This window comes from Siniperca chuatsi, linkage group LG20 (genome assembly GCF_020085105.1).
Source record: "Siniperca chuatsi isolate FFG_IHB_CAS linkage group LG20, ASM2008510v1, whole genome shotgun sequence".
Taxonomy (NCBI): Eukaryota; Metazoa; Chordata; class Actinopteri; order Centrarchiformes; family Sinipercidae; genus Siniperca; species Siniperca chuatsi.
Window position 1 is genome coordinate 8,560,189 of NC_058061.1, and position 25,373 is coordinate 8,585,561.

A 25,373-nucleotide genomic window follows, 5' to 3' on the forward strand; every position below is an offset into this window, starting at 1 on the left:
CATACAGCACACAAGTCATAAAGGTAAAACAATATTGTCATTAAAAATAGCATTTTAACAACATCATGTTCATAAGACAGAATGCAGTTACTGTGCCCACATATGACACTTCTGCTTTCAGTTTTATCAATTAAAGAGTTAACAAAAATAGCATGTAAATTTCAATAAAACAGTGTAAGAAGGTGTATGTTTAACTTCTTTATACATAAGAACCGCCTTATAACAATAAATCTTTCAAATTATGCAGAACATCTGCCTTCTGAAATGATTGACCTTTACATCTGAATATATACTGTAATGCTTTCCCAGTACAATACACGAAAAGTGAACATTATATATAACATCACTCTTATATGAAAAAGTGGAGTGTGTTATGTTTCACTAATTAGCAGCTCAGCTAATACCTTAATATTTACTCTTTGGTACAGCTACTTCTGAGTGTGCTGTGTGTTTTCCAGCCACATATTCCTGGTTACATTCCTATCTGCAAGAATACAACCTGCTCTGTACACTCCATTGTAACGTCAGATAAGAAAATACTTCTTAAGAACACACTCAAGATACTCAAGTAATTTCCTGTAATGTCCAACAGCTGTTAGCATACTTCACAAAAAACAGCTCTTAATTAAAATGATGCAACTTGAAGCTCAGTGATAATCTTTGCCCTGATCTTTGCACCAGTAAGTGTCACACACATAGTTTTGTTTTTCACATTAACAGGAAGTATAACAACCACAATACCATGGTGGGACAACCAGCACATACAGTTATAAACATAAAACTGATGCCTTTACACCTCCCACTATCTGTCTTAACCTTTCATTTTCTTTGCCTCATGTTTCTGTAGGTCTCCTTTATATTCTCACTGTGCTTATTTTGACTGCCAGCCTGTCGCTCTCACAATCTGCAATCTATCTTGCTGCTCTCATAATGTACAATTTACAACAATGTTACCTTGTTCCTCCAGGATGCCATTTGGTATCTTCTTGTCGACTGTAGTGACGACTGCTTTTCTCTGGTTTTTTAACCTGCCAGAAAAAAATACAGTAAAATGAGAAGAGCAATGGCACAAAACACAAGATTCAATGATGTAATGGTAAAATATATTCAACTTTATTTTTTAATTCGAGCAAAACAATACTTAAGATCGTTCATCTAATCTAGGTAGCCATGAACAAAAGCCTATCCATCCTACCATCTGAAACTGGAGAAGCTATTCTTTCTCATTAGCTGATTTCTTGGAAAGACTAGTGCTCTAGTCCGAATGTGGTACAGAATTTGTTCCTCGCTCTCCTCTGTTGCCTGTCAAGGTCCACTGTCACAGCCTGGCTGCTTGTTCTTTTCTCACTAAGCATGAGAGGGAGTTAGCTAGCAGCACTTCCTGACTGGGCTCCGCCTCAATGACTAAAGGAGGAAGTGTTTGTCACCCCGAGCTCTGCCCCCGAGCCTGGCTCACAGCCAGTCAGCGAGGCCCTTGGAGGGGGCGAGGTGATGGGGTGAGTCCTTGCAAGGTGGGAGATGTTACCTGAGGAAATACCAGGCTAGCAGTGCGATGATGAGCAGCAGCAGGGACAGGACCAGCACGGTGGGGAGGATGTGGTGGCTGGAGGATTTAACGTCTTCTGAGGAAGGAGAGGCAGAGCTGGGGGTCAGGGAGCACCGTCAACAAAGAAGAAGGAAGAGGGGCCAAGGCAGATGACATATGTGCATGTTTATGTTTGCAAATTCCTGGCTGCATTCATGTGTTTGAGCGATGTGTATATTACTTGAACTGATAAAACAAAATCAATACTTGGCACAGCATCACACCTCCCATGTTTTCTTCAGGCCACAGGCCTGATTTAATAACTAGCTTCAGCAGTATTTTGTCTGCAGAGATAAGTATCAGCTCATTTTGTCCTGTCGGTATGTCTAACAGAAAATGAGAGGCTCTAACTAAGAATGGAGACTCAGCCAAGAGTCACAGCCACACAGCCAGCTATTAGCTGTGTTTATAAAGACGCACAATAAGCCGTAAATTACTGTCCAAGGCTGCTGAAGTTCATTGTGATCTGGTAATAACAAGGCTGTAGAAAAGGCCATTATCAAGAAGATGCATGTGCTGAGGAAGATACATAATAATCATATCTTTGGGAAAAGTGATGACTGCAGTGGATAGCAATGGAATTTTGTTGCTATCTCAAATTGTTCAGTCTCAGTCTCTTGTTATTGTTCTTACCTTGGGTATGGTTCCCATTGCCGGTGGAATTGGATGATGTTGTGGTTGCCACCAAAAACAGAAGTGGGACCATTGTAACTGCAGAAAAACAAAATGTAGACGGATATTAAATTTAGTGCCAGACATGTCTGCAATGTCAGGATTCTTGAGAACATGACCGCTGGATAATGTCACCATTTAGGAAACAAAAAAGCTATTGACAGATCTGAGGCATATTTCTTTATTCATGACCGTTGCTTTCAGGAATGTGCTCATCAGTGCAAAGTTCATGGAGACACAATGGAACAACATACTCATATCCTGGTCATTCATTAGTCCTGTCATAAAGCTCACTTTGTAATGCCTAACATGTCCACATGGAGGCACAATACTCCAATAATTGAAAAACAAACAAGGCTGGCCACAATAACATGCTTCCTCACCAACCCACTGAGAAAAAAAAATTGTAAAGATAACATCCAGCAGGGAAAAATACATTTTTATCTCTCTAATTTGAACTTATATCAAAAGAAAAAAAGGTTACGTGTGGGTTAAGGTGTGTCCACGAAACCCATTAATGCAACCATCCCAACTCAATGCAATGCCCCTTACTACTCTAATAAGGCATATGCTCGTGCTTTAATCAGTGCATTATCAGATTGAGCAAAGAGAAAAATGCCACTTTGAGCTGATAACATGTTTTCCTTCAGCTGTTTCCGTGGCAATGCCATGATGAAACATGTCATTTCCATGTGTAGGGTCTTAGTGTGCTATGTTACAAATCACAACAAACAGTCACACATACAACACACATGCCAACAAAAGGCCTGGATGTCAGCTGACACTGAACTACGAATGAGTGGTTAAGCCAAACTAAACTGGATGTATCAGATCATGAGGAGCAAAATCTAGAGTCAGGCAGCAAGAGGCTTAACACCTACACCCTCATGCTCTGCTCTTTGCAACCTCCCCCTCTCCGTTGATAACATAACCCCTCGTTCACATGTATACACAGACATACACGAGGAACACATGCACGCCAACACTCACAGCACCATGAGCTCCGTCCAGAGGCCCTACACACAGTGATGTCATGGAGTCTCCACTACATTCTCCAGAATGCACAGGAGGGGGGATAAAGCAGTATTACTGATCGATTCTTGTGTTTGAGCATTCAGATTGAGTTTCACATCACATTGATTTAAGCACCTCTTTTCTTTTGAAAGCTGTTGGTAAGATTTAAAAACCAATAAGCTTTGAGATGTTTGAGATGAGATGGCATTTTAAAAGGTGTCTTTTCATTTCCAGAAAAAGCACTCTAAAAGTTAGAATCCAAGCAAAGTGCGCCAACACAGAGCTGCTATCACCCCATAATGAAGCAGAGCAGAGTGTGCTTTGTCTCCTCAAGACTGCAGGTGTGTGTGTGTGTGTGTGGTGCTTTGCAGCTGCAGTGAAAAGAAAGCCCAGGCCAAGTGCATAGTCAATGAAGACACTGTGTGTTGAAGCCTCCACGCTGTGCCGCAGTGTCCTGTAATGTGTCCAGGCAGGACACCGGAGGAATGTGGAGGCAGCAGAGCAGAGACACTGACTGCAGCAGGGAGAGAGGGAGCAGAAGGTCCAGGTCAATAATATTTCCTGGAGCGATTAATAAACCCTGACATGTCCCCCCCCACTCCATGGGGAAGACTGATGAGAGAATTCTAATGAGAGGAGAGGAGTGTGCTTCCCCCTTCTATAGCTCTCCTCCCTCTTTATCCCCCCTCTTTAAGGCTCTCTCTGCAAATGTCACAAGCTTGGATGAGGGGGAGGATATTGAGCTGAGTTAGTACAGTGTGAATCCTGAGGGTAGGACTCTGTGTATGAGACTTGAGGTTTTGTGGTGTGGAAGTTCACTCAATGCCGCCGTTTGGGACTTTCCACTACACAAGCTGCATTGAATTTTATGTATACTGTGTCTGTTTGTTTGTGTGTAGAATGAGCCAAATGGGGACTCTCAGCAGAGTGCTCATAGCTAGCCCTAAGGCTGTGTCTTGTTGTAAAGTAAAGGTAAAGAGCTTGTGACCAGAAGGTCATTGGTTTAATCCCCAGGCAGGATAAATCTGGGTGAGGAAAGTGAAAATCAGCGCTTGCCCCTTCCTCATTACCACCACTGACGTGCCATTGAGCAAGGCCCTTAACCCCAACTGCTTCAGTGGAGCTGCTCAGTGGCCAGCAGATCAGACTGTGGTTGTACTGCACAGCTTCCAGGTGTGAATGTGTTACTATGTGAATGTGATCAGGGCGTTCCTGAAAAAGAGAGCATTGCTCTCAGTGAAACTCCCCCCTGAATAAATAAAGGTTAAAAAAGTGTTGCTGCTTCTTGTAAGCACCCCCTAGTTCCTGGCTCCCTCTTCCCTCTCCATCACCTCTGGAGGGATGTCACCTTGTCACGTTTTAGCCTCCAACCCCTGCGTGACTCAACTGCTCCTGAGGGACCACAGGCTGTTCACCGCCTGCTCTCCAGCTTTTTCTATCTTGTCATTGCAGTGGTCTCCAGCCTGACCTCTTCAGCATCCCTGAGGAGATCACCAACTTCCTTTCCTCCATCTTTGTGGGGAAATGTCCCTCACATAACTATAAATAACACTGCTTCCTATTCCTCTGGGTATCTAATCTCTTTTTCTCTATTTCTGCTCACTCAGCATAAACCAGCCTAGACCACAAGTTTCAAATTAGACTATTAGTATTAGTCATCATTTAGCTTGGGTCAGACTCTGGGCAAACAGCTATCATCACATTGTGTGTGCCATCATCTGTGTATTGTCCTTTCTCCATTTAGCACTCCGCAGCTAATCACCAACCATGAGCCATAATGAAAATAGGTCATGGGAGATGTTTGCTCGGGGGAAGTTCTAAGGCGTCCTTATTTTCCGATTGGAAACATTTGCAAGTAGCCTTGGGGAAGGGTATTGTCCTGGCCAGCTAGACAGCCAGTTTTTTCAGTGGTATGTGTGTCCCGAGTTACCCAGGCATAGAGTTTGTTCTGTCTCATGGTGGGTCAGTGTTGTCCTGGGCTGCAGAATGGGAGGCCTCAGCTGTATTGACAGGAACTCAGCACCAACACCAATTGAATATGATGAAGGTAGAGAACGAGAATTATTCCCACCTTAAACCACTGCAGATTCAGTGAAAAACACTTTACACTACATCAGGATATAATGGGGTATTTTCCAAGTCAATCTTAATACAATACTCACACGCCATATGTGCTTTGAAAGAGTCTGGTCAGTGTATTCATTCTTCCTCTCTTCTCCATACTGGCTGTGAAGTGATCCTTTTTTAATATGATTCCAGTGTAAGAGATCAAATATGAGGCTTCAGCAATATGACTTAGCAAGGAAACACACTAAGGGAATTTCATACCAAAAAGACAAAATTTGGAAGATACCCATTTGATTTGGCTGAGCTGCAGTAGAGAGATGTAACAAAAAGGTCAAAACATTTGTACTAAAAGTGGATGATACCCTCTTGATTCGGCTGACTCAGGCTTCCGAAGCCTCATATAAGTTTCAGCTGAATTTAAGAATGTATTTTTGCACTGAACAAGGACTGTGCAATTTGTCCCCTATCGCCAACATTTGAGTTACGTTAGGAAGGGATCTTTTCATGACTGGTATGAACAGGAGGAATGATGAACTTTGTAGTTTTTTTTAAACCTTTATTAGACTGCCAATAGTAGAGAGATGACAGGAATTGAGGGAGGAGAGGGATTGGGAATGACGTTTTCTGCTTAGGGGTGGCAAAACATAACTTCTGATTGCATTGTGATTAACCTGTTTTCTTTTTACAAAATTCTGTTGTCCAAATTAAAGATTGCAAGCAAAGTTAAGAACTAACAAAATTCTAACAGATATTTAGTTTGAGACGGGTGAAGACATTTGTCTGATGTACAGTAGAACACAGTTCATTGCCTTACCGTCCAATGGAAATTAAATTGCATGTTTTTTCTGCTACATATGTGATCTGAAAATCACATCATGTGCTTTCCTTTGAGAAAAGTCAGCACACAAAAGGGAGAAATTTATATTTTATACTTTTTGGTGTCATGACTGCGTGTATGATATAATGTGACATGCTGATATCTGTGTATTCTGACTGTGCTAATACACAGTCAGAATACACAGATATCAGCATGTCACATTACACAGACAGGCAGCAGAGAATACAAGCAGGCCACCACAAGGCCTCTCTTTGCTTCTTTATCCTTGCTCCAAACATGAAAAAGGAATTCTGACTCATGGTGAATCTTGTGTCGTTTATAGTCCCAAGCCAAGAAGCCGATAAATGTTTTTCCCTGACAGCGTTTTGTTTCGGAGGATGAGCTACCCCTCTCTGTAGACTTATGTTTTCTTTGTGGTGTGCTTCCGTCATTCTTTCAGTCTGAGTTAAAAAAACAACAACCCTGAAGTGACATAATGATGCCCCTGCAGCTCTTCACTAATTAGCCCCAGAAACCCAACCATCAGAAAGGACAAGCTTGTTACAATTAGAAGATAAGACAGAGAAATTGGCTGTCATAGCCTCTGACAGGAAACGCGGTGTTCCCTGGCATCATGTCTTCCCGTAGACAGAGCACTGTCAGTTCCACTGAATGTGGTTTCTCTGGGCACAGAGTCTCTCTGTCTCTTCAAATACATCAGCTGGGGAATTTGGAAAATGGGTAGTGGGTGTAGGGGCGATGTGACAGGATGAGCGGGCAGTAGGTACATTGTGTCCTCTGAGCAAAAAGCTGCCAGACTGTTTACCCTTTAGGCCACAAGGTTTTTTTTTTTTATAACTGAAACCTGCAAGATGACTTATTAGAGAAAAAACAACCAGTAACCTGAAGCCTTCTGTGCATTTTCTCACTGCTGTGTTCAAAACATGTTTGCAACTTTTTTGTTCCTGCCCAAAACTGATCAACCTAATTAAGTAATTATAAAGATCAGACATAGATTATTTTAAATATTATGTTTTATAACTATTAAAAGGAAATAATCTTAGTTGCTTAGTCTTTATGATAAGCTAAGCTAACTGTCTCCTGGCTGTAGCTTCATATTGAATAGACAGATATGAGAGTGCTATCAATCTTATTATCAAAACTCTCCACAAGAGAGCAATTTACCAAAATGTCAAATTAATCCTTTAAACCAACTGAATTCCTGCTAAATGTAAACAGGACCATTTAATATGATACATATAGCCAGACAGATGAAATGGCTGTCTGATATTAGCTTATGACAGATATTTCAGTAATGCATATGCCGGCCGATATGTAACAAGAAATTGCAGTTTATTAATTTAAAAATATATATTAAAAAAGATTTTAAAAGTTTCAAAAACAACACTGATTATTATAAATGATAATAGTGTAACATAAACAGCCCAATTAACTTGTATAATAATGAATAGTCTTACTTTGTCCTATGCACGTGTGGCTATGGGTGATAGTATCAGTGTTGACCAGAATGTAACATCATGTCCGCAGGGCCTTCCTCCGCCATTATTTCAGGTTGAACATACTCATAAGTACCTCCATTTAAAATGAAAAGAGAAACTGTATTAATAGAGCAAAACTGCCAGAGCTGATCAGTGTGATACTGAGTCATGCTGTGGTCGGATGCTATACTGTCTTTGTTTCCATAACTACAGTAATGGGTGTAGTAGTTAGTTGTAATGTTTGGTTTCCATGGCAGAAAGGTGAAGAAAAAGAGGGAGATGTTTGAGGGAGAGGGAGAGGGTGAGGTTTCATGTGTGTTGTCACAATGTATCTTCCCATTGCATATGTACTTTCTGTGGTTGGTCATTTGTTTGGCTCTCTAATTTGAATGATATCAAGAGAAACCCTCTAAAAGAAAACAATAAGTGTATGGTATAGTTTTAAATCAGTCAGTTTTGACCAGAACACTGCAGGAAGTTCACACTTTTAATTTGGGTAGGTCGTCCTCAAATCACCACTGTCTCTGTGCTCTCTGCCTTTTGGGAGCAGCAGTGTGTAAGCCTGGGCCAGGTTAGTTATTTAAGGACAGCGCACTACAGTCACAGACTTCACTGAGGAAATGAAGCTGGGGTGTCCATGATCTAAATTCAGACTGTACAATGTAGTTCATTTTTACATTTAAAATGAAACTGCAGAAGCCAGTTTTCTTTACTTTTATCACACTATTCATTATCCATTCTAAGATTTTAAAAACATACACTGTGGAAAATGTAGATTTGCTTTAACATGTATAACGCTGTTCTTCACAATGTGTTTCCATGGTAACCTGACCAGCATTACTGCCACCAATGTGGCACCTGTGGGATGTTGAACACGTCGGCTTTATTAAAAAGAAAAAAGAAAACCCAGCATACAGACACGCACTGAAAACCAGAGAACCTGATGTCAATCCAGCCTTTTGTCTGAGTTAACAGCTCCTGAAGAACAGTGACATTTGGTAAAAAAGTGTGGGGAGGAAAGTATGAGTGTAACAGCCAATTAAGCATGTTTTGGTATTTAGTCAATTGTTCATGTTGATGTAATGTATGTGAACAATTTGGAAGTTAATACAATAATGTATATGCTTTACTTTACTCTAAAATTATGATTGTAACTTTTCTTTGTGTGCTGAAATTCAAGTTCATATTATTAAATTTATTTACATTAGGTGATACTGCTGTTTAGTCTGAATACGTAAGTCAGTTTAGGCACTAGGTGGTGATAATTAAAAGAGAAGCCTGCTAACTGTGGGAAGAAACAAAGCTTTTGGCCACATTATAAGGAATCAAGTTGGTAATGAACTAGTTTGAGATGTAACTCAGCAACTGGTTAAGATGCACCTGTTCTAATTTTTCAAATTAAAATTAATTAATTTTGCTTAAAATAAAACATCCTTCAATGTTTTCCCGCCATTTTGTCATCAACTAACTTTTTTTCCTGCTTGAAAATGGACTAAGCACCGCCCTGTCGCTCAGTGCAATGTAATGTCACACGTTTTGTTTCTGATTGGTTGTAGGTCAATCCAATTGCGCCCCCTCACAGCCCTGCCCATGTTGACAGTTTTTTCACGTTCTAGAGGCATTTTCTGAATTTCCAGGCTAGAGGCACTTCATCCAAAACTTTGGGGTTTAGTTACTCTTTAATGAGTAATGTTACTAATTACTTTTGTAATTAAGTAATTAGTAAAGTAATATAATTAATTTTCAGCAAGTCATTTGTAAAGACTAAAAGTAACTTGCCCAACACTGTCCATAACTGCAAACTGAGAATGAGTCCTAAAATCTATCAAGAGATTAACACTGAATTGCTGTCTGGAATTTTTAAATCCTTCCATCAACTTAATTCTCTTTACTGAATATCCAACTTAGATACATTAAGATAATTATTATAATTATCAGGAATAGTTGTAGTAAAGTGTCGCGCTCTGCGGTATCTCACACTAGCACTATCTATAGCACCATTGTACAGTAACAACTCTACCTCTGCAGCGCTGCTCTCTTGCCAATCTGGGTTCCTCCCCTCCTGCGCTCCTAGCATTGTCATTAATCAATTCCTGCCTCCTTCCCAGGGTGCCCAGACGCTGTGGCAGTGGTAATGACCTTGGAGACCCGCTGGCTCCGCTCTGCAGTGTCAGCCCTCCACGTCTATGGGAACAAATGTAGCATCTCCCACGGAGATCTCAGCTGAATGTGTGAGAAAATGGATATGTGCTTATGTATGCTGGTGTTAGGTTTGCATGCAGGAGATAAACATTTACTGAATAAAAGGACAAAGACAAAACCATGTTAACCAATGCCGGGGTTGGTTGCCAGGTTAAGGCCATAACATCCTGTTGACTAAGATTTGGATTTGGCAGCTACTGTGTCTGACCCTAAAAGCACTGCCATTAGAGCAGTCCCCACTGGAAATAAAAGAGCTTTTAGCTGCTGCATATTAGTTAAGAATAACACGGTACTAAGCGATTATTGATAATCCTCTTAAAAACATTCCAGCCATAATTGTAACATTTCTGATTCTGATTTGAGAGCAGCTGTCATTTAACGTATAACTTAATGTCTTCAGCGTTTATATCATTTAGAAGCTATTGTCACATTCTGGTGAGGAATGGAAACCAAGAACGTAATTGGTAGTAAATATTTACTCCAGTCTGTCGTCTGCACTAGCAAACACCACGTCTGAGTTTACACTTGGTCGGCTTGTTTGAGTGTCATTTAGTCCATGTGTTCATGCGGTCACACACACACACACACACACACAGAGTCACAGTTAATTTTTCCAAGGCGCCAGTAGGTCTTTCAATTACTTCTGATCTACAGATTTACACGCCTGCACAAACACACTACATGCATATGTTTTAGCACCAAATCTGCTAACATTTGGCATGCAAAGCTACACTGCCTGACTGCTTGGCATGAAATACACACACATGGGGACACACACATATCCACAAATCCACAAACACTTCAGCAGGGATCCATGGGAAAGACATGTGCCAGGGCCTGTTTGAGAACCACCATGCCAGAAATCATTCTACTAGTAGTCCATCATCCACAACACGTGTGTGGGGGACAATCTCCCCGTGAGGGTCTCATCATGTCCTCCAGGCCCCTTACACCTCCCGACCTGACAGGGTTGAACACCGAGGCATCCATCTTTCTCCCACCCTGACACAGCTGGGATTTACCTCCACCCCTCTTTCAATTATTCAGTGGCAGAGCAATTATGGCCCGGAATCAGAGCCATCGATAGCCAGCGTAATGCGTGGCAGCTGGGCTGAAAATGACGAAACCAGTGTTGTGACACTTTTCATTATCAGCCAGTACTCTGTGATTACCGGCACTCTGCTATGAACAGGTATTAGTGTGAGAGACATGTAGAGGAAGGAGAGAGAGAAGAAGAAGGGATTGTGTATAAAGCTGGGAGCGTCAGCGTGGCTGTGAGCTCTTGAAGGGTCCTTTTTGAAGGTCTAAGTATATGTTGGACCTGCATTCTTCAAATGGTTGAAAGGACAATTCTGGTATATGTCAATGTGGGTGTTAATCTCATGTTTTAGTCCATTATGACTAGTAGTTATAATTATAGAGATGGAAAACGGGGACTCCAGCTCCTCCGATCAGTGCCATGTAGGTGAGTGCAATGTTATCATCTCCAATAGTCATAATGGACAAAAATATGAAAATGAGATGACAAATACTATAATTTCCCTTTAAAGTAATTTGTACTACTGCCATACTATAGATATGAGTTTGATTTGAGTGGTTACTTTTTAGTTGTTCTAATGCATTTACTAACAGGAATCAATGAAGCAACATAGCATTAGTCATTCAGGAACCACATCCTTTCTGATTCTAAGCCTCTGGAATTGCCTAATTTCAGTTTACACATCAGAATAAATATGAAACAATAAACAAAATGATGACTGGTGGTCACATTGTGGGTAAATCACCTCTTAATTTACCATAAAAAGAGTCCTTTTTAGAAACTTTTAATGGTCACTAAAAAGGATTAAACAGATTAAAATGTAGTTCAATGCAGAATCATAACAGCTGACTAAGATGCCGTCTGTGAGCCAGATTTCAAAGATCATTACAACCAACCAGACTGTCTCCCCTGAGAATGTATGGCTTATGTCATGTTATTCTAGGGTAGAAATAACAGGCAATTGAGGAATCCTGTGGGACAAAGAAACCTAATTCACTCAAATGAATTAAAATAAATTGCAGTGTCAGTGCCTGTAATGATGACAATCCACAAAGCATTTCTACAGGCATGAGATTTATTTAACATCAGCGCTGACGCAGAGGCTGGGGCTAAACAGACCTGGCTCTCGTAGAAAACCACCCCCTCAAGAGAAAGAGGAAGACAGAGAGGGGGGATCTTGCATAGAACCCCAATTTTCAGACACAGAGAGACAGAGATAACCACAGTCCTTCGGGGAGCTGCACAGGACAGACAAGATCTATCCCCCCAAAATATCCTCTCATTCCCTGAGAGAAGGATGGGGAGGAGGGGGGAGAGCAGCGGTGGAGAAACGAGTGATAAGCACCGCTGCGGGAGAACAAAAAGCCACTTGATTCTGAGGGGAGGAAAAGAGAAGGAGGAGGAGAGGAGATGTGGGACCAGAAGGGATAAGTAAACGGCCTGCCTCTGCTGCTCTGCAGAGATAGAGCAGACCGGTCTGCTCAGTGCAGACACAGACTCTAAAACCCTCCTGTGAGTCTTTAAAAAGAGATATGAGGACTGTGTCTTTTGGTTCATGACATATCCCCAGACTGTCTGCATGGGAAGTGAGTTTTTACACCTCCGGTTGCCATAGCAAAACTGCAGTATCAAACTTCATCTTCCAGAAAAATATCCCCTTTATGCTCCCTCATCACACACACACACACTCAGCGACAACAGGTTTGACACACAAGTAGAAAAACAAAAACAACTGGTTTTATAACGGCAAAGTACAGATTCACAGAGGAGGTGCAGTGATTGCTGGTTTGAACCACAGCCTGCCTTCTAGGAGAAACTGGAAGTGAAAGCACAGTAATTATGATACCCAAACCCAAACCTAACACATTTTTCACAATCCTCTTTTGCAGGATCACAGCCCCTGCAGAGCACATTATGAGCAGCACTTTGTTGATTAAGATTGTGTAACCGTGTTGTTTGGTCTCTGCCTGAATTCTATAGGAATATGAGTCATTCAGTGGGGCCTTGGGCACCATAGTGAGCCTCATTGTCCTCCCTCCTAAGCAGGCTTGTTACACGAATGAGAAAGGACACACACACCCACACCATATTGAGAGCAAATGACTATTCTTCATCGAAGGCCTCTTGGAGAACTCGCTGCCCTCTTGGAAAAAGGAAGTGCAACATCCAGCCCTCACACACACTGCTGACAAAGGCTCTGCGAGACAGGCCGGCATGCAGGGAGAGACCTGGCCCACCACTAACAGGTCTTGACAGAGGCATGAAGGTATGACAGGCTGTCAGAAATCATGGATATACACACCAGGCAGGGGGCAGGAGGAAGAGAACAAGGTGGTGATGACATATTGGGTATCACTATATCTCAACAACAGACAAATGTGTTTGACCTGCAGGCCATAGAGGTAACACAAGGGTCAAAACCCTCAGCTCTGCTGATGTCTATACCTATGAGACGAGACAGAAAACTAAACTGTAGAGCTAAATCGAAATATTTGACTGTTTTTGCCCCAAGAACCTGACAGATTAGGCTTACTGAAAAACGTTTAGACAGCGTTTGAAAGTCATTTTCGTACCTTACATAATCAGATTTCTTTCAGTTTGGTGAACAAAACCCTGCCGACGCTCCAATGAAAGTGAAAACAAAAGCCTTTGTGCAGATATTTTTTGACCCTGGTCTGTTTTTCAGAGGTGGATAGAAATGTGAAGGTTGAACAGCTACAGGGGACTGCAGCACTATGTAAAGTATAAATACAATGGGTGGGTGGGTGGGGGTGGGGCTTTGAGAAAAGTCAAGAGGGCAAAACAACCTTCCAGCAAGAAAAATGTCTTTGCTATTATGAAAACATTTCACAAGTTCATGTGAAACTTAAAAGTGTCCTCTATCTTCCTCATTCAACTAGAACTCTATTAAAACTTCAGATTCCCCACAGCTGACATTTGCAATGTGCGATCTGGGTCACACACTTAATAAAAGTATTTGTGCATGGTTCCTTGTGTGTGTAGGACTGCATGCTTGTATGCCTGTGTGTTTCTGCAGTGTAAGCACATGCTGTCCTCCATCTGCTGTTTGATAGAGACTGTTTCCTTTCCTGTGCAGCCAGCCAACCAGCCAGCCTTCCTGTACCGCTCTCTTCCAGAGGGGAAATGGGAGCAAGACTGCCACACACTCCTGACAAAAACGCTGGATAAGATACGTACACACGCAGACACAATTGGACAGACTATGACTTAGCCACACATTTCAACACAAACAGTCTCCTCTCCTCTCTTTCCTTCCGTCTTAGACTTCAGGTTTTGTTTTCCATTCCTCCATCTACTGTATGTTCCCTTTGTCCTTATTTTTTCAAACACCTCCACAAGTCATTAAATAGCTTGGTGGGGACTAAAATATTTGAATTGCACAACAATGAGGGGGATTGTTAAATACAGCAAAAGTCAAATGCATGTGTGTTGAGGGGCTTTCACAGTTATAAAATCTCTAATCAATTCAGTGAAATTCCTATTAACCACTGAGCAAGGGTTGTAATAACAGGAAAATGAATCAGTAGGCCTCTGTACTGTCAACAATAGCGAAGGCACTTAAAGGTACACTATGTACGATTTAGTGTCATCTGGCAGTAAAATTGCAGTTTGCAACCATTTGAATACTGCTCGCCTCACCCTTCCCTTTTAAGCATGTAGGAGAAACTACGGTGGACTGGGCACTACTGTTCTGACCAGTCCAATTCATTATTGTACATATCCATCAGTATACTTCTGTTTATAGTAATGCCATCTGTATATAATGTCCATAGTACCACTTGTAAAATATTTTCATACTATTGCTCTATCCTGCATTTATGCACACACTTTATATCCTGCACTTGCTTATTGGACTTCTAGTTAGACCTAAACTGCATTTCATTGCCTTGTACTTGTACATGTGTAATGACAATAAAGTTGAATCTAATCTAAAAAAAAAAAAAAAACTCGCAAAAAACGTGAACGGCCCTATCTAGAGCCATGATTGGCTAAAGCAATGAAAACACAACGATTCGTATTTTCTGGTGATTATACACTAATGAAAACTTATATAAGTTATATACTTATAATTATATTCTATTTCTGCCAATAGCTTCTCCTAATGTTATAGACTGGACCCTTAAGTCTCAAGTTGAGGCTCAGAGTCTCAAGTGAATAAATATAAAAAGCCTTTTTGCGTGTGCCGGCTGGAGCAAGACAATAAATTCAACCTTAATCAGGTTCCAAATATCAGTATAAAGTATGAAGCCAAAAGTGATCAGATGTACTTCACACAGTATAAACACAAACCAGACCATTTCATATTCCCAAAAAGATTGCTGATTTGAATAAGCTGCTGCATCACGGTCAAGTTAATGGCATTTTTACTACAGTACACTATACTGTACTGTGCAGTCTTCTTTTCTCACTACTGTTTTCCATTACTGTCCCACTTCCTGTTTCTTGATCCTTTTTATCAGCTGACACAGACCCATCTCATTGAGGAAGTGACTGACCCAAAAACTAACTTCAAGTGTGAACACATAAAAAGCCAATATCAGCAGCTACTAATGATTAAATACATGGATGCAGTGTTATGTATGCAGGCCACAGTGTGCTAAATTACCTGGATGAGTTTTGATTCAATGTATGCTTATTCTCAGATCCATAATAGCAGGTCACATGGTTCTGACACAGTCCAGTAGTCACATTGTTGCCGTCGTCTTCAGTGAGAAGTTGGACAGAAGCTGGAGGTGGGGTAGTGAGGTCTGCTCTCACAGCCCAGTGAGGAGCGATGATCCCTGGATCCAGGCGGCAGTTAGTTGTGGGTCTCAGCGCTTCACTTCCAGGGGCTCACCAAGCAGCAGCCAGCCTGAATTTTTGTAGGGGAAGCGCTGCAAGCCTTAAAGGGATGCTGCTCACCACCTTTATTTTAACAGAGGGACAGAAAGCATGTTAGACAATTAACAATGCTGCAAAGACAGACACATGAGGAGGAGAAGCTGGAGGATGGGGAAGGTGCAATGCTGTTCCTGTCTTGAGCAGAAACAGTATGTAGCAAGAAGAAGAGAGTGCAGTTAAGAGTAGAGGACAGCTTCCCCAAAGGAGGAGGCTGTGAAGTAATCAGTCCCTAGAGCATTGCAAAACAGCATATATACTCTCTGAGTTACTCTTCATGCATAATGATGCCATTTAGCTTTGAAGGAAATTCAGAAGAAAGTATAAACATTTTCCTCATCAGCAAAGGAATGGTGAAGATGGCACAAAGTCTAAGAAGGTGCCCAAGGGTGATATGCAGATGGTCACAAAATGTAACCATAGTGAAGAAAAGTCAAATTAGTCAGGAGAGTTAAATTTTTGGGGTAACATTTTACAGAGCGCCTATTATGCAAATTAGTCTTCCAAATCCAGCAGTCAACTCCTAGTGCGCATCAGTTTCCATCCAGGCTAACCTCATTTAAAAAAATAAAATAAAAATTAGGTTCCCTGATTTCCAAATCTACTGCAAAACATGCATATCAGCCCAGATTTGGAGCTGTGTTTTACGTAAAGCCTCTTTCTGTCTTGTTACCGACATGTTTATTTTGATCCCAGGGAGAGTTACATGTCACTGAATGCTTTTTTCAGTCTATTTGTATGAGAAAATACTAGTACATACTGTGCATAAGCTGTAGTAGAGATCGCAGGTTGGTGCCAACTAATATATAATCCCTGCTATTACCCACAGGAGGCCTCAAAGGAGGGTATGGGCGGGAGGAGGGGAGTGTGAGAAAAGGACAAGGAGTACAATTTATCTACCTGAGAACGCGGAGCAGCCAAAGAATCTGGAGACAGCATTTTCGTGTGGAAACCTCGTAAGTACAGTTTTACCTGAACGATTCTGGGTGAAAACGTAAATGGGCCGATTACATTCTTGAAAATAAGAAACCTTTTCCAAAACTGCAAAAACTTGAAACTACATTCTCACAAGTCCACTCTTGTAACTCTGACATTTTGGAGATACAAGGTTTTCACCTGCCAGCATGCTGAGTGGTTGCTATAGCGACGCTTTCATCTAGCAGAGCAAAGGGGAGGTGTGGAGGGCTCTCTCTCTCTCGCCCTCCCCATCTCCACCCCTTTTCCCTCTGGAGCTCAATGAAAACAGGCAGTCAACATTTGCTCTATGAGATCCTGGAAAATGAGGTGTCATGCTTGCGGATTTCCATGACAGCCAGACAATGGCACGAGCTAAAGAGTCCATGCTCAGAAGGCAGGATAGAGTGGAATAGAAACTATATCTAAAAAAGATCTTATTGTTAATCCTACGTAATATATAGTTTTAAATTAACACCTAAGTTCCTGGAAAGCACTGTGAGGGAGTGTTTCACATCACATATCCCAAGTTCATAAATAAATAATATGAGGTCTGACAGTGTAGAATCAGATCAAGCAAACTAATGAATAATAGAAGAACCTCCCTGTAAGGCAATCGGATACAGAGCATAATGCTCGACGACATCAGAGGAAAACGTAGCAACACACGAAAGCTGCTGGATGCAGAATACATTTTGTGTGTGTAAAATCTAGTTATGTCCGTTCTGTGTGTGGAAGAAGAAGCTGTAGTCCATCTAAAAAGGGTCACCATTCGTGCCCTCTCACAGCATCGACTGGGCAGTGCTGCTGCAGCAACAGTCCCACCCAGCCAGCGAGTACTGGACACTTGGAAAAAGGTGAGTAAACATAGCTGAGAGTGAGCAGGAGGTGAGAAAAATATAACGATTATAACAGGTTTTTACCTGCTTTACCTTTTACCTGAGGTGCCCTGAATGCCCTTTCTTGCATACTTTCTTATCTATCTATCAAAAAAAACAACTAATTATCATTTCATGTTACATTTTGATTGTAAAATGACTGTATTTGACTTGGCAGCCAAAATGTGCTCAGGTATACTGGTAAACCCATTTGGGCTTATCTTAAAGTTGTATAACGTACAGAGGCAAGAGTAAAAAAAGAGGGAAACTAGAGGAAGATTAAAAAAAGTACTAGAGTTCCTGGTATTTTTTAAGATGCATTAAGTCCATAACAGCTACTGATATCTGTAGTAAGAGCACTAGCTGTTTATGGCTAAGTGTAAAAACACTCATGCCTTCAAATTAGCATGAATATCATGAGGTGAAAATTTGCGCCACATTCAAAATTCACAGCAACATAACACATTCAGGCAGCACACAGAAATAACAAATCATCCCTGGCACTGTATCAGATCTCTGCTTTCTGGCTGGCCAGATGCTAGGTCTGGGTGTGTGTGACGACTTCAAAGAAGTATGGTTGTAATTTCTGTATATAACCTCTCTGTGCTTCATCTGAGGGTGTAATGGATTGTCCAACGTGTGGACTTCTGCAGGTGTAAGATTTACAGCTGCAGACTCAAAAACACAGTATCACCAAAACTCTCACACAGCTGTTATTTCCCCCGACAAGACCCTAAGCTCAGCTGAAAATACATAGAACCAAGGTGACAAATACCAACTCAAAGACAGATGGACACCTCATACACCTATGTGCATACACACAGAGACACACACTTAGCTCTTTGAGTCGTGCACCTCTCCAGGGTTGTGGTCAATCAGATTAGAGCATCATACAGAGATCTCCGAGTGTACCAACACAAATCCATTTAAGCTTTGAGATAAGCTTTGAAGTCAACCCACTACCACACACACAAACACACACACACACACACACACACACTTCCAGAGAAAAAGATGTCACTTCACCCACTGAGGAGCCATCGGAGTCGCTATCAGGTCCCAGCATCAGTCCAGCACAACACTGTGTTTACGGAAGTCCTCTCTGACCTGCCACCATGTGTCACTTCCAAAAACATAATGCCTCCATAAACAGTTCAGGACCTCCCCAGTGGGTCAGAAGATAAATCTCAGGGGTCGTGAGATGATTAACAGGATAGGAAAGCAGACAAAATATATTTGTCCAACGCAAAATTTGTTTTGGGTTTTTTCAGACTTTACACAATTATTCAAATAAATCAATCCGAGAAGGAAAATTTACAATCTGTGTTGGGTGGCTGCAATGAAACACTGCTCTGTTTTATTAAGGGGTAACAAGACAAAAAGGTTGGGAACTATTCATTTAGAGAGATTCTTTCTTAGGCAATAGAGAATATATGAGCATAATGGAAAATATTAAAATATACAGTAATAAGGAGGTGTTTTTTTATGATAAGGCTTTAATTAGAATAGAGCAGCAGCAGCAGTCTAGCACCTGCTTTACCAAGTCAGTGTTAGAGAGATGTGAAAGTGAGAGAAGTGGCGAGGCTCATTGTGATTTATGGTGTTCACAAGCAAACCTGAAAGGGACAAAATCAGCCCCAAGATGAAAACTGCAGCAGCAGAAATTATAATAAATGGCACTGCAGGAAAGAAAAGCATGAGTGTGGACTTCACGCCTCTATGATCAGATATGAAAAGAGCTGTGTCCCTGATGAGCTGTCCACACATTGTGAGCTTAATGTTCCAGAGCAAGAGGACAGATGGCAATAAGGAGTGTGATTTTGTTAGCCGAGAATCCCTCGCCTGTCCGCCTCACTTCCAAACACACCGGTGTATCTTGGCATCCAGGTCTCCTGAGCACCATTGAGTGGCCCTTAGCCAAAGCAAGCAGGATGTGAGTGTGATAATATCATATAGCAGCTCTTCTAAACTTGGCAATCGCCGTTATAATCAAATATGTGGAAAATTTCCTAAAGGGCCCAGGCAGGACTAGATCATTTACAGACAGACTGTGTACGTGACAGACTACATCAATAGTGTTATTCATTTAGTGGGTAGCTAAATGAGAACCCTGATTTAATACTCACCAGTGGCTCTCTCAGATCAATAACCAATAGAGTGATGGAATAAACCTCTGCAATGTTGGAAATGGACAAAGTTCATCACGACTATAAGTGAGAAACTGCTCGTAAGGCCAGGTGCAATGACTCCCAGGCGGTTTGAATATTAAAATATATATATATATATATATATATATATATATATATATATATATATATATATATATATATATATATATATATATATATATATATTCATTTATAAGCTCTCACAAGCTTCATATTTCATGTTAATATCATTGGAGCTTAGTATGAGATTCTGTTTTTTGTTGATTATTATGATAATAGAAGACACAGAATGAGTGCTCACCTCTCCTTTTAACATTTACATTACTTTTTAGCCAGTATGTCGGTCAGTCCACCACTTTTGTCCAGACAGACATATCTCAACAACTATGGGATAAATTGCCAGAAAAGTTGGTACACACATTTTGGACAAACATTCATGATTCCCAGACAATGTACCTTTCCAATATATTCCATTCTCCTACGCACCTGCCTTATGGGATTGCATTAGATTATATACCATTTTGGTTTATTAACAATAAAAAAAGAGTATCAGTCTTAACAGCCTGTCAATCAAGTTCTCAGTCGCAAGACCCAGACATGACTTACAGCTGGCCAGAAGCCTTGAAAAATCCTCTATAACTGCAGCACGTAAAAACAGAATATTCATCTTTCTATCCCACAATCCGATACACTTTCCCTTTCAGTGGTGGTGTCTCGCTTCCCTTCCTCCTCTCACATCCTTTCCCAAAGCTTATTCTCCCAGGCACCTGGGAGCAGCTCAGACAGAACTGGTTTAGGATTAAACAACTCCCCAGCCGAAGATTCCCTGCAACACTTAAACTCCATGAACCCCACCTGGTAAATATTCATGACAGAGAAATAGTGGTATTCCAGGACGGGGAAAAAACCACATCTCCACACATAGGCAGTTACAAACCATTCTCTAATACACACACACACAAAGACACAAACACACATAAAGACTGACATTAATGGGTATGTAAGAAACACCCACACCAAGGAAAAAAATGCCCTCCGGATTTCTCAAGCTATCTGTGTGTATATCTGGCTACAGCCGAAGGCTACATGTCTTGTCTGTCAACGCAACCTTGTCTGGGAACAGCGATGTTTCGCACGTTGGAGAGAGAGCCATGAACGCCTCCACTTTTCACAGAGTACTGCCAAAAGTAGGAAGCGGACTGAGAAATCAAAACACAAATCTAGCTGTGGAGTAATATGTAACAATGTTCTTTTTCAGGAATGGGTTTATTTGTCCGCTTCAGCTCATTGCTACAGAAAGGTCAGGCAGTCTATTGGATGATTAACACATACATCAACAAAAAAAAACATGGGTAATAATTGTTTTAAGCTTGGCTCTGGAAGATACACTCTTGTTGTAGACTGTATTAATAATAAAACACAAAACAACTCACTTTTCCTTTTGTCTGTGAATCTAACATCTTTGGCTACTGGTCAGAGGAACTCTTTCACATACTGTAGTTGTGATTGTATGAAACTGACTCAGAAGACTTGCTGTCCACAAGCAGGAAGAGAAACTGTTAAGATCATATCCTGTGATGTGTGGTTTACAGCCAAATATGAGGGGTATAAAATTAGCCGGACTGTGAGAACCATAAAGAGAGTGGGTACAGATAGAGAGCAAAAGGACAGACTCCACCCCCCACACATATAAAAAAGAAAGACAAAAGGATACAGGAGAGGGAAAGAGTTGGAGCCATAATTGGAACAGCTCTGGGTACAACATCTTTCTGTCAAGTGTCACAATTCTGGCCACAGATGTTATCGTTTGCTCAATGCTGGCTCAGTTGTGTGGCATATTAAGCCAGATTAGAGGAGGAAATGGCTCACCGAAACAGCATATTTGTGAGCTATGACCTAGAACATTTATTGTGGGTGTGTCTTGCACCCATAAGCCAAGTATTAGTAACTCCTTCTGTATTGAAAAAACAGACCACAGCTGACTTAAACCAGTGGCTTAGCTGACAAAAGGTCTGTAGCTGTTACACAGGAGCAAAATGTTAGATGGATAAAATATGGAGAGGCAACTTTTATCAGTTTCTTAACTGTGCCTCTCTGCCTTTTGATGCTGGCAAGGTAGTGTGCAGTGGGTTTATCACAAAACAGCTGCCTGCTGCGGCTGAAAATAACGCTATGAGAGCAGTGAGCGTGAACCACAACAGTAAAGTTGCAGCCTGGAAAACTGCCCTGTCGGATGGTAATATTTTCGGTGGGTTTGTCACTATGAACAGCGCTATCACATTATTATATATATTGTTAAAAAAAAATTGATAATAGCCGTTTTAACATTAATTTCACAATGGAGATTGATCTAGTCTGGCCTGCTTTGTTCAGTCAGTAGTGAAGTGACTGGTAGTGGCTTAACTGTCCTGTGCTGTGGACACTGAAGTTGAACACGTTAAGTTATACAAGTTATCACATTGCAAAAGTCAAGTGAGCTGTGATGTCACTACTGCAGCTGGACAACACCATACTGTCCTGAAGAAAGTATGCCTGCGACAGGAAGTATGAGCTCATAGGAAGAACGCCCTGTAAACTTAAATCAACAGGATATGGATGATTTACAGGGTAACGTTCACTGCACTCAGGAGCAGTAACCAGCTACGCCTGAAATAAGGTTCGCAAACCTCTTTGTATCTTTCTCTTCAAAGGCATCACTTCAGCTGATCTACAGGCAGGGCTGTGCACGGCAGTAAATACTGTAATCTAGTCATCAGATAGAGGGGAACCTACCCTCCTTCCAGGAAGTAGTTGCGTAAATACTCTGTAAATGCTCTGCTGTATTATCATGTGACTTGTAACGTTAAACACACTGAAGGCCACTGGCTGCAGCTTGGAGGACAAAAGGATCAGATTTGCAGGGCTGGCAGCAGATGCACTGACCACAATTTCAATAGTTCTAAAAAAGAAATTAACGATGGAATTACATCGCAGGCCCGAGAGAATTCAGTCCTGTACTTCAGAGCATAGCATTACTGTCAGCCACACTTCAAACAATATTAAAAACAGGATTTCTTCTTGGATTGCAAATTATCCAGGGGCTCAGATTACAGGTGGAAATACCACAGTGTGTTATTTTAATCTATTTCCTAGCAACCCAGAGGGAAATCATCATTCAGAGAGCTGAGAGAGAAGTCCTGCTGTGGCACTCTATCTTTAACAGGTAACAGGAAATTGGCCATTCAGCACATCATCTACAGTAGCTGCTCCAGTCAGCCAACAGACTGATGGATGGCAAGTCACACTCGAGCTGCGACACCATTGATTGTCTTCATATACAACCCAAGACTGCTGATTCAAGATAATGTTAAATTTTTAAAATGCTTTGCTGGGATATTGTGGTGATAAATTCAGCCCATGAAACTGATAAATTAGTTCAGGCAACATCGACAGGTGAGATTTATTTCCAGGGAATTGATTTATTTGTCTGGATGATGTACATTATTTATAGTTTGTTGTTAAATGTGTACTTTCATTTCTGGTGCAGTATCAGGCTTTTAGAGACAAACAGATTATTGAGAAGGCTGCAAAACTCCAACCATCATGTAACACTTATTTTCCCAGTAGGGAAATTAAATGTTTCCCTTGTTATAATAAATATATATCTGTCACAACTGTCAAATACTGTACATCCAGTGAACCACAGTGTCATTTCACAGTATTTACCACATCTCCACAGTGATATAAACTGCACTTTGTGATTTTGTTGTTAGCCTCCATTGATCAGAAACATCAATGCTGTTCTTACCCTTGTCTGTAAATCAGACTAGAGCTACAGTAAATATTACTGTGCTCAGCTCAAGTGATATTCTGTAACCCTTTATCTTTTTACTCTCCACATTAATGTTGACCAAGCTCACACTATGTCAGCTAAAGACACTTCTTTTTTTCTCACCATTTTGGCCTTCTATCCACACTAAGCTGCAGCTTTTCACACCCAAACACAAGCTTTTTACAAAACCTGAATTTTTTTCCAGACAAATCAGAAAACACTGGCCTAACGTTTCAGTGCAGATGGGGAAAACAATGACGTACGTCTGCTTTGACACAGTCGGGGGCTGTGTGGCAGTATACTTGAAACAAAAAAAATCTGTGCAATTTCTACACACAAAAAGTGAGAGGTAGTTGTGTGAAGAATGAAAAAAGAAAGCTTGAGAGAGAAGTTAAAATCTTGCATATTCTCTCACCTACACTCACCTGCCGGCCAACCTGCATGAAGTGGGTATGCCTGGTGGATTGTCTGTTTGGGAAAGTTACATATAGTTACAAAGTTCCCATTGTTCTTAACCAGTGTTTATATTGGTCTATTAGATGACTTCATGAACAAAAAACAGGGATTTGATTGACATCTTAGTGGAGCCTGCTTAACTGGTAGCTTATATTTCTTTTTTTGGGTAGCATTTTATTATTAATTTATCAAAGATACTTTTGGGGCATTTGGCCTTTATTTGATAGTAAGAGAAGACAGGAAATGTGGAGAGAGACTGGTCCATGATCCACTTTGACCGTGTTTGATGCAATTATATGGTATGTGTCTTAACCATTAAAAGCCACAATCAAGGCAGTACTTCCTGTTCGTTCAGTTTACTAACACAGAAACAAAAAAACATGTAAATGAGAACAACTAAATCATTAGTTATGGTGTATTAAAAAACATTCTAAGTTACCATGGAGAGCAGAAGGGGACAAAGCGGAGATTTAACCAGCTAAGACTAAGCAGAGTAACCAGTCTGTTCCACTCCTTAAAAGGCTGTGATGAACAGTTTCGTAGTTTGTTGAATAAAAGAAAAGGTAGAAGAAGAGATTTAGTCATTTTCCTGTGGTTAAGTGTGGAAGGACACAGGGTTTTCACATTCAGTTGGCTTAGCGTGGTCTTAGTGGCCATCACTAAAGGGATGAAAGGTTGGGGCTCGTCAGAGAGTCATGCTACCTGTCATGGGGATTACTGGTGTGGATCATTGGAAAGAGCTATAAACAAAAGGCCCACATGGAGAGCTCTGAGAAGAGGAGATAAGAAGGTGTAGGAGAGGTTCTGGTGGAGGAGGGTGGGCAGGTTACTGATCATTGTGCCAAGCTATCAGCTGTGTGATGGATTTCACACACATCTACTTGTCTACCTCTGCACCCCTTTGTGTCGAACAAAGAGCAAAAGAGCCCCTTGTGAGTGCACGCAGTTGAGGATCACCATTTTGCCATTCATGTCATTTGCCCCCGCTGCATGTCGTGCATGGGTGAGCAAACACACCCCCATGGTCTTTCGGCGTGCTCAACTCAGGCATGCAATCATTGTGTTCATCAGCCACACTGGTCTAAGGCATGAATATCTTCAGGAGTGGAAGGAAAACAAATCCTCATTTGCCATCAGGAAAGCTGGATGAATTCAAAGTGAAACATGGATATATCTGATAAATCCAGCAACATGACAGCCCTGCATTGTCTGTGCTGGTATCAGACAAGTGCAGCATCTTGGCATACACAGCAGACAAAATCTGAACAGGATATTGCATCCCTCATGACATAAGCCGTAAGCAACCCCCTTC

The 25,373-nt window shown here is 41.2% G+C and overlaps 1 protein-coding gene across 12 annotated transcripts in view; it reads right to left on the bottom strand.

Annotated features, from left to right (window-relative positions):
- ptprea (protein tyrosine phosphatase receptor type Ea) overlaps positions 1 to 25,373 on the bottom strand; it is a 54,773-nt gene that overhangs the window by 13,255 nt on the left and 16,145 nt on the right. For 2 of the 12 annotated variants that reach the window (XM_044178715.1, XM_044178711.1), the window contains exons 2-5: positions 15,523 to 15,821; positions 2,219 to 2,296; positions 1,526 to 1,619; positions 955 to 1,028 (exon numbers count right to left, since the gene is read on the bottom strand). In XM_044178715.1, coding sequence (XP_044034650.1) covers positions 955 to 1,028; positions 1,526 to 1,619; positions 2,219 to 2,291 — 241 coding nt within the window. In that variant the 5' untranslated portion in view covers positions 2,292 to 2,296; positions 15,523 to 15,821. Of the gene's footprint in view, positions 1 to 954; positions 1,029 to 1,195; positions 1,349 to 1,525; positions 1,623 to 2,218; positions 2,297 to 7,633; positions 7,744 to 9,674; positions 9,878 to 15,522; positions 15,822 to 21,227; positions 21,294 to 25,373 lie in introns of those variants that run through there. The other 10 variants (XM_044178713.1, XM_044178707.1, XM_044178709.1 and 7 more) reach the window with 9 other exon arrangements.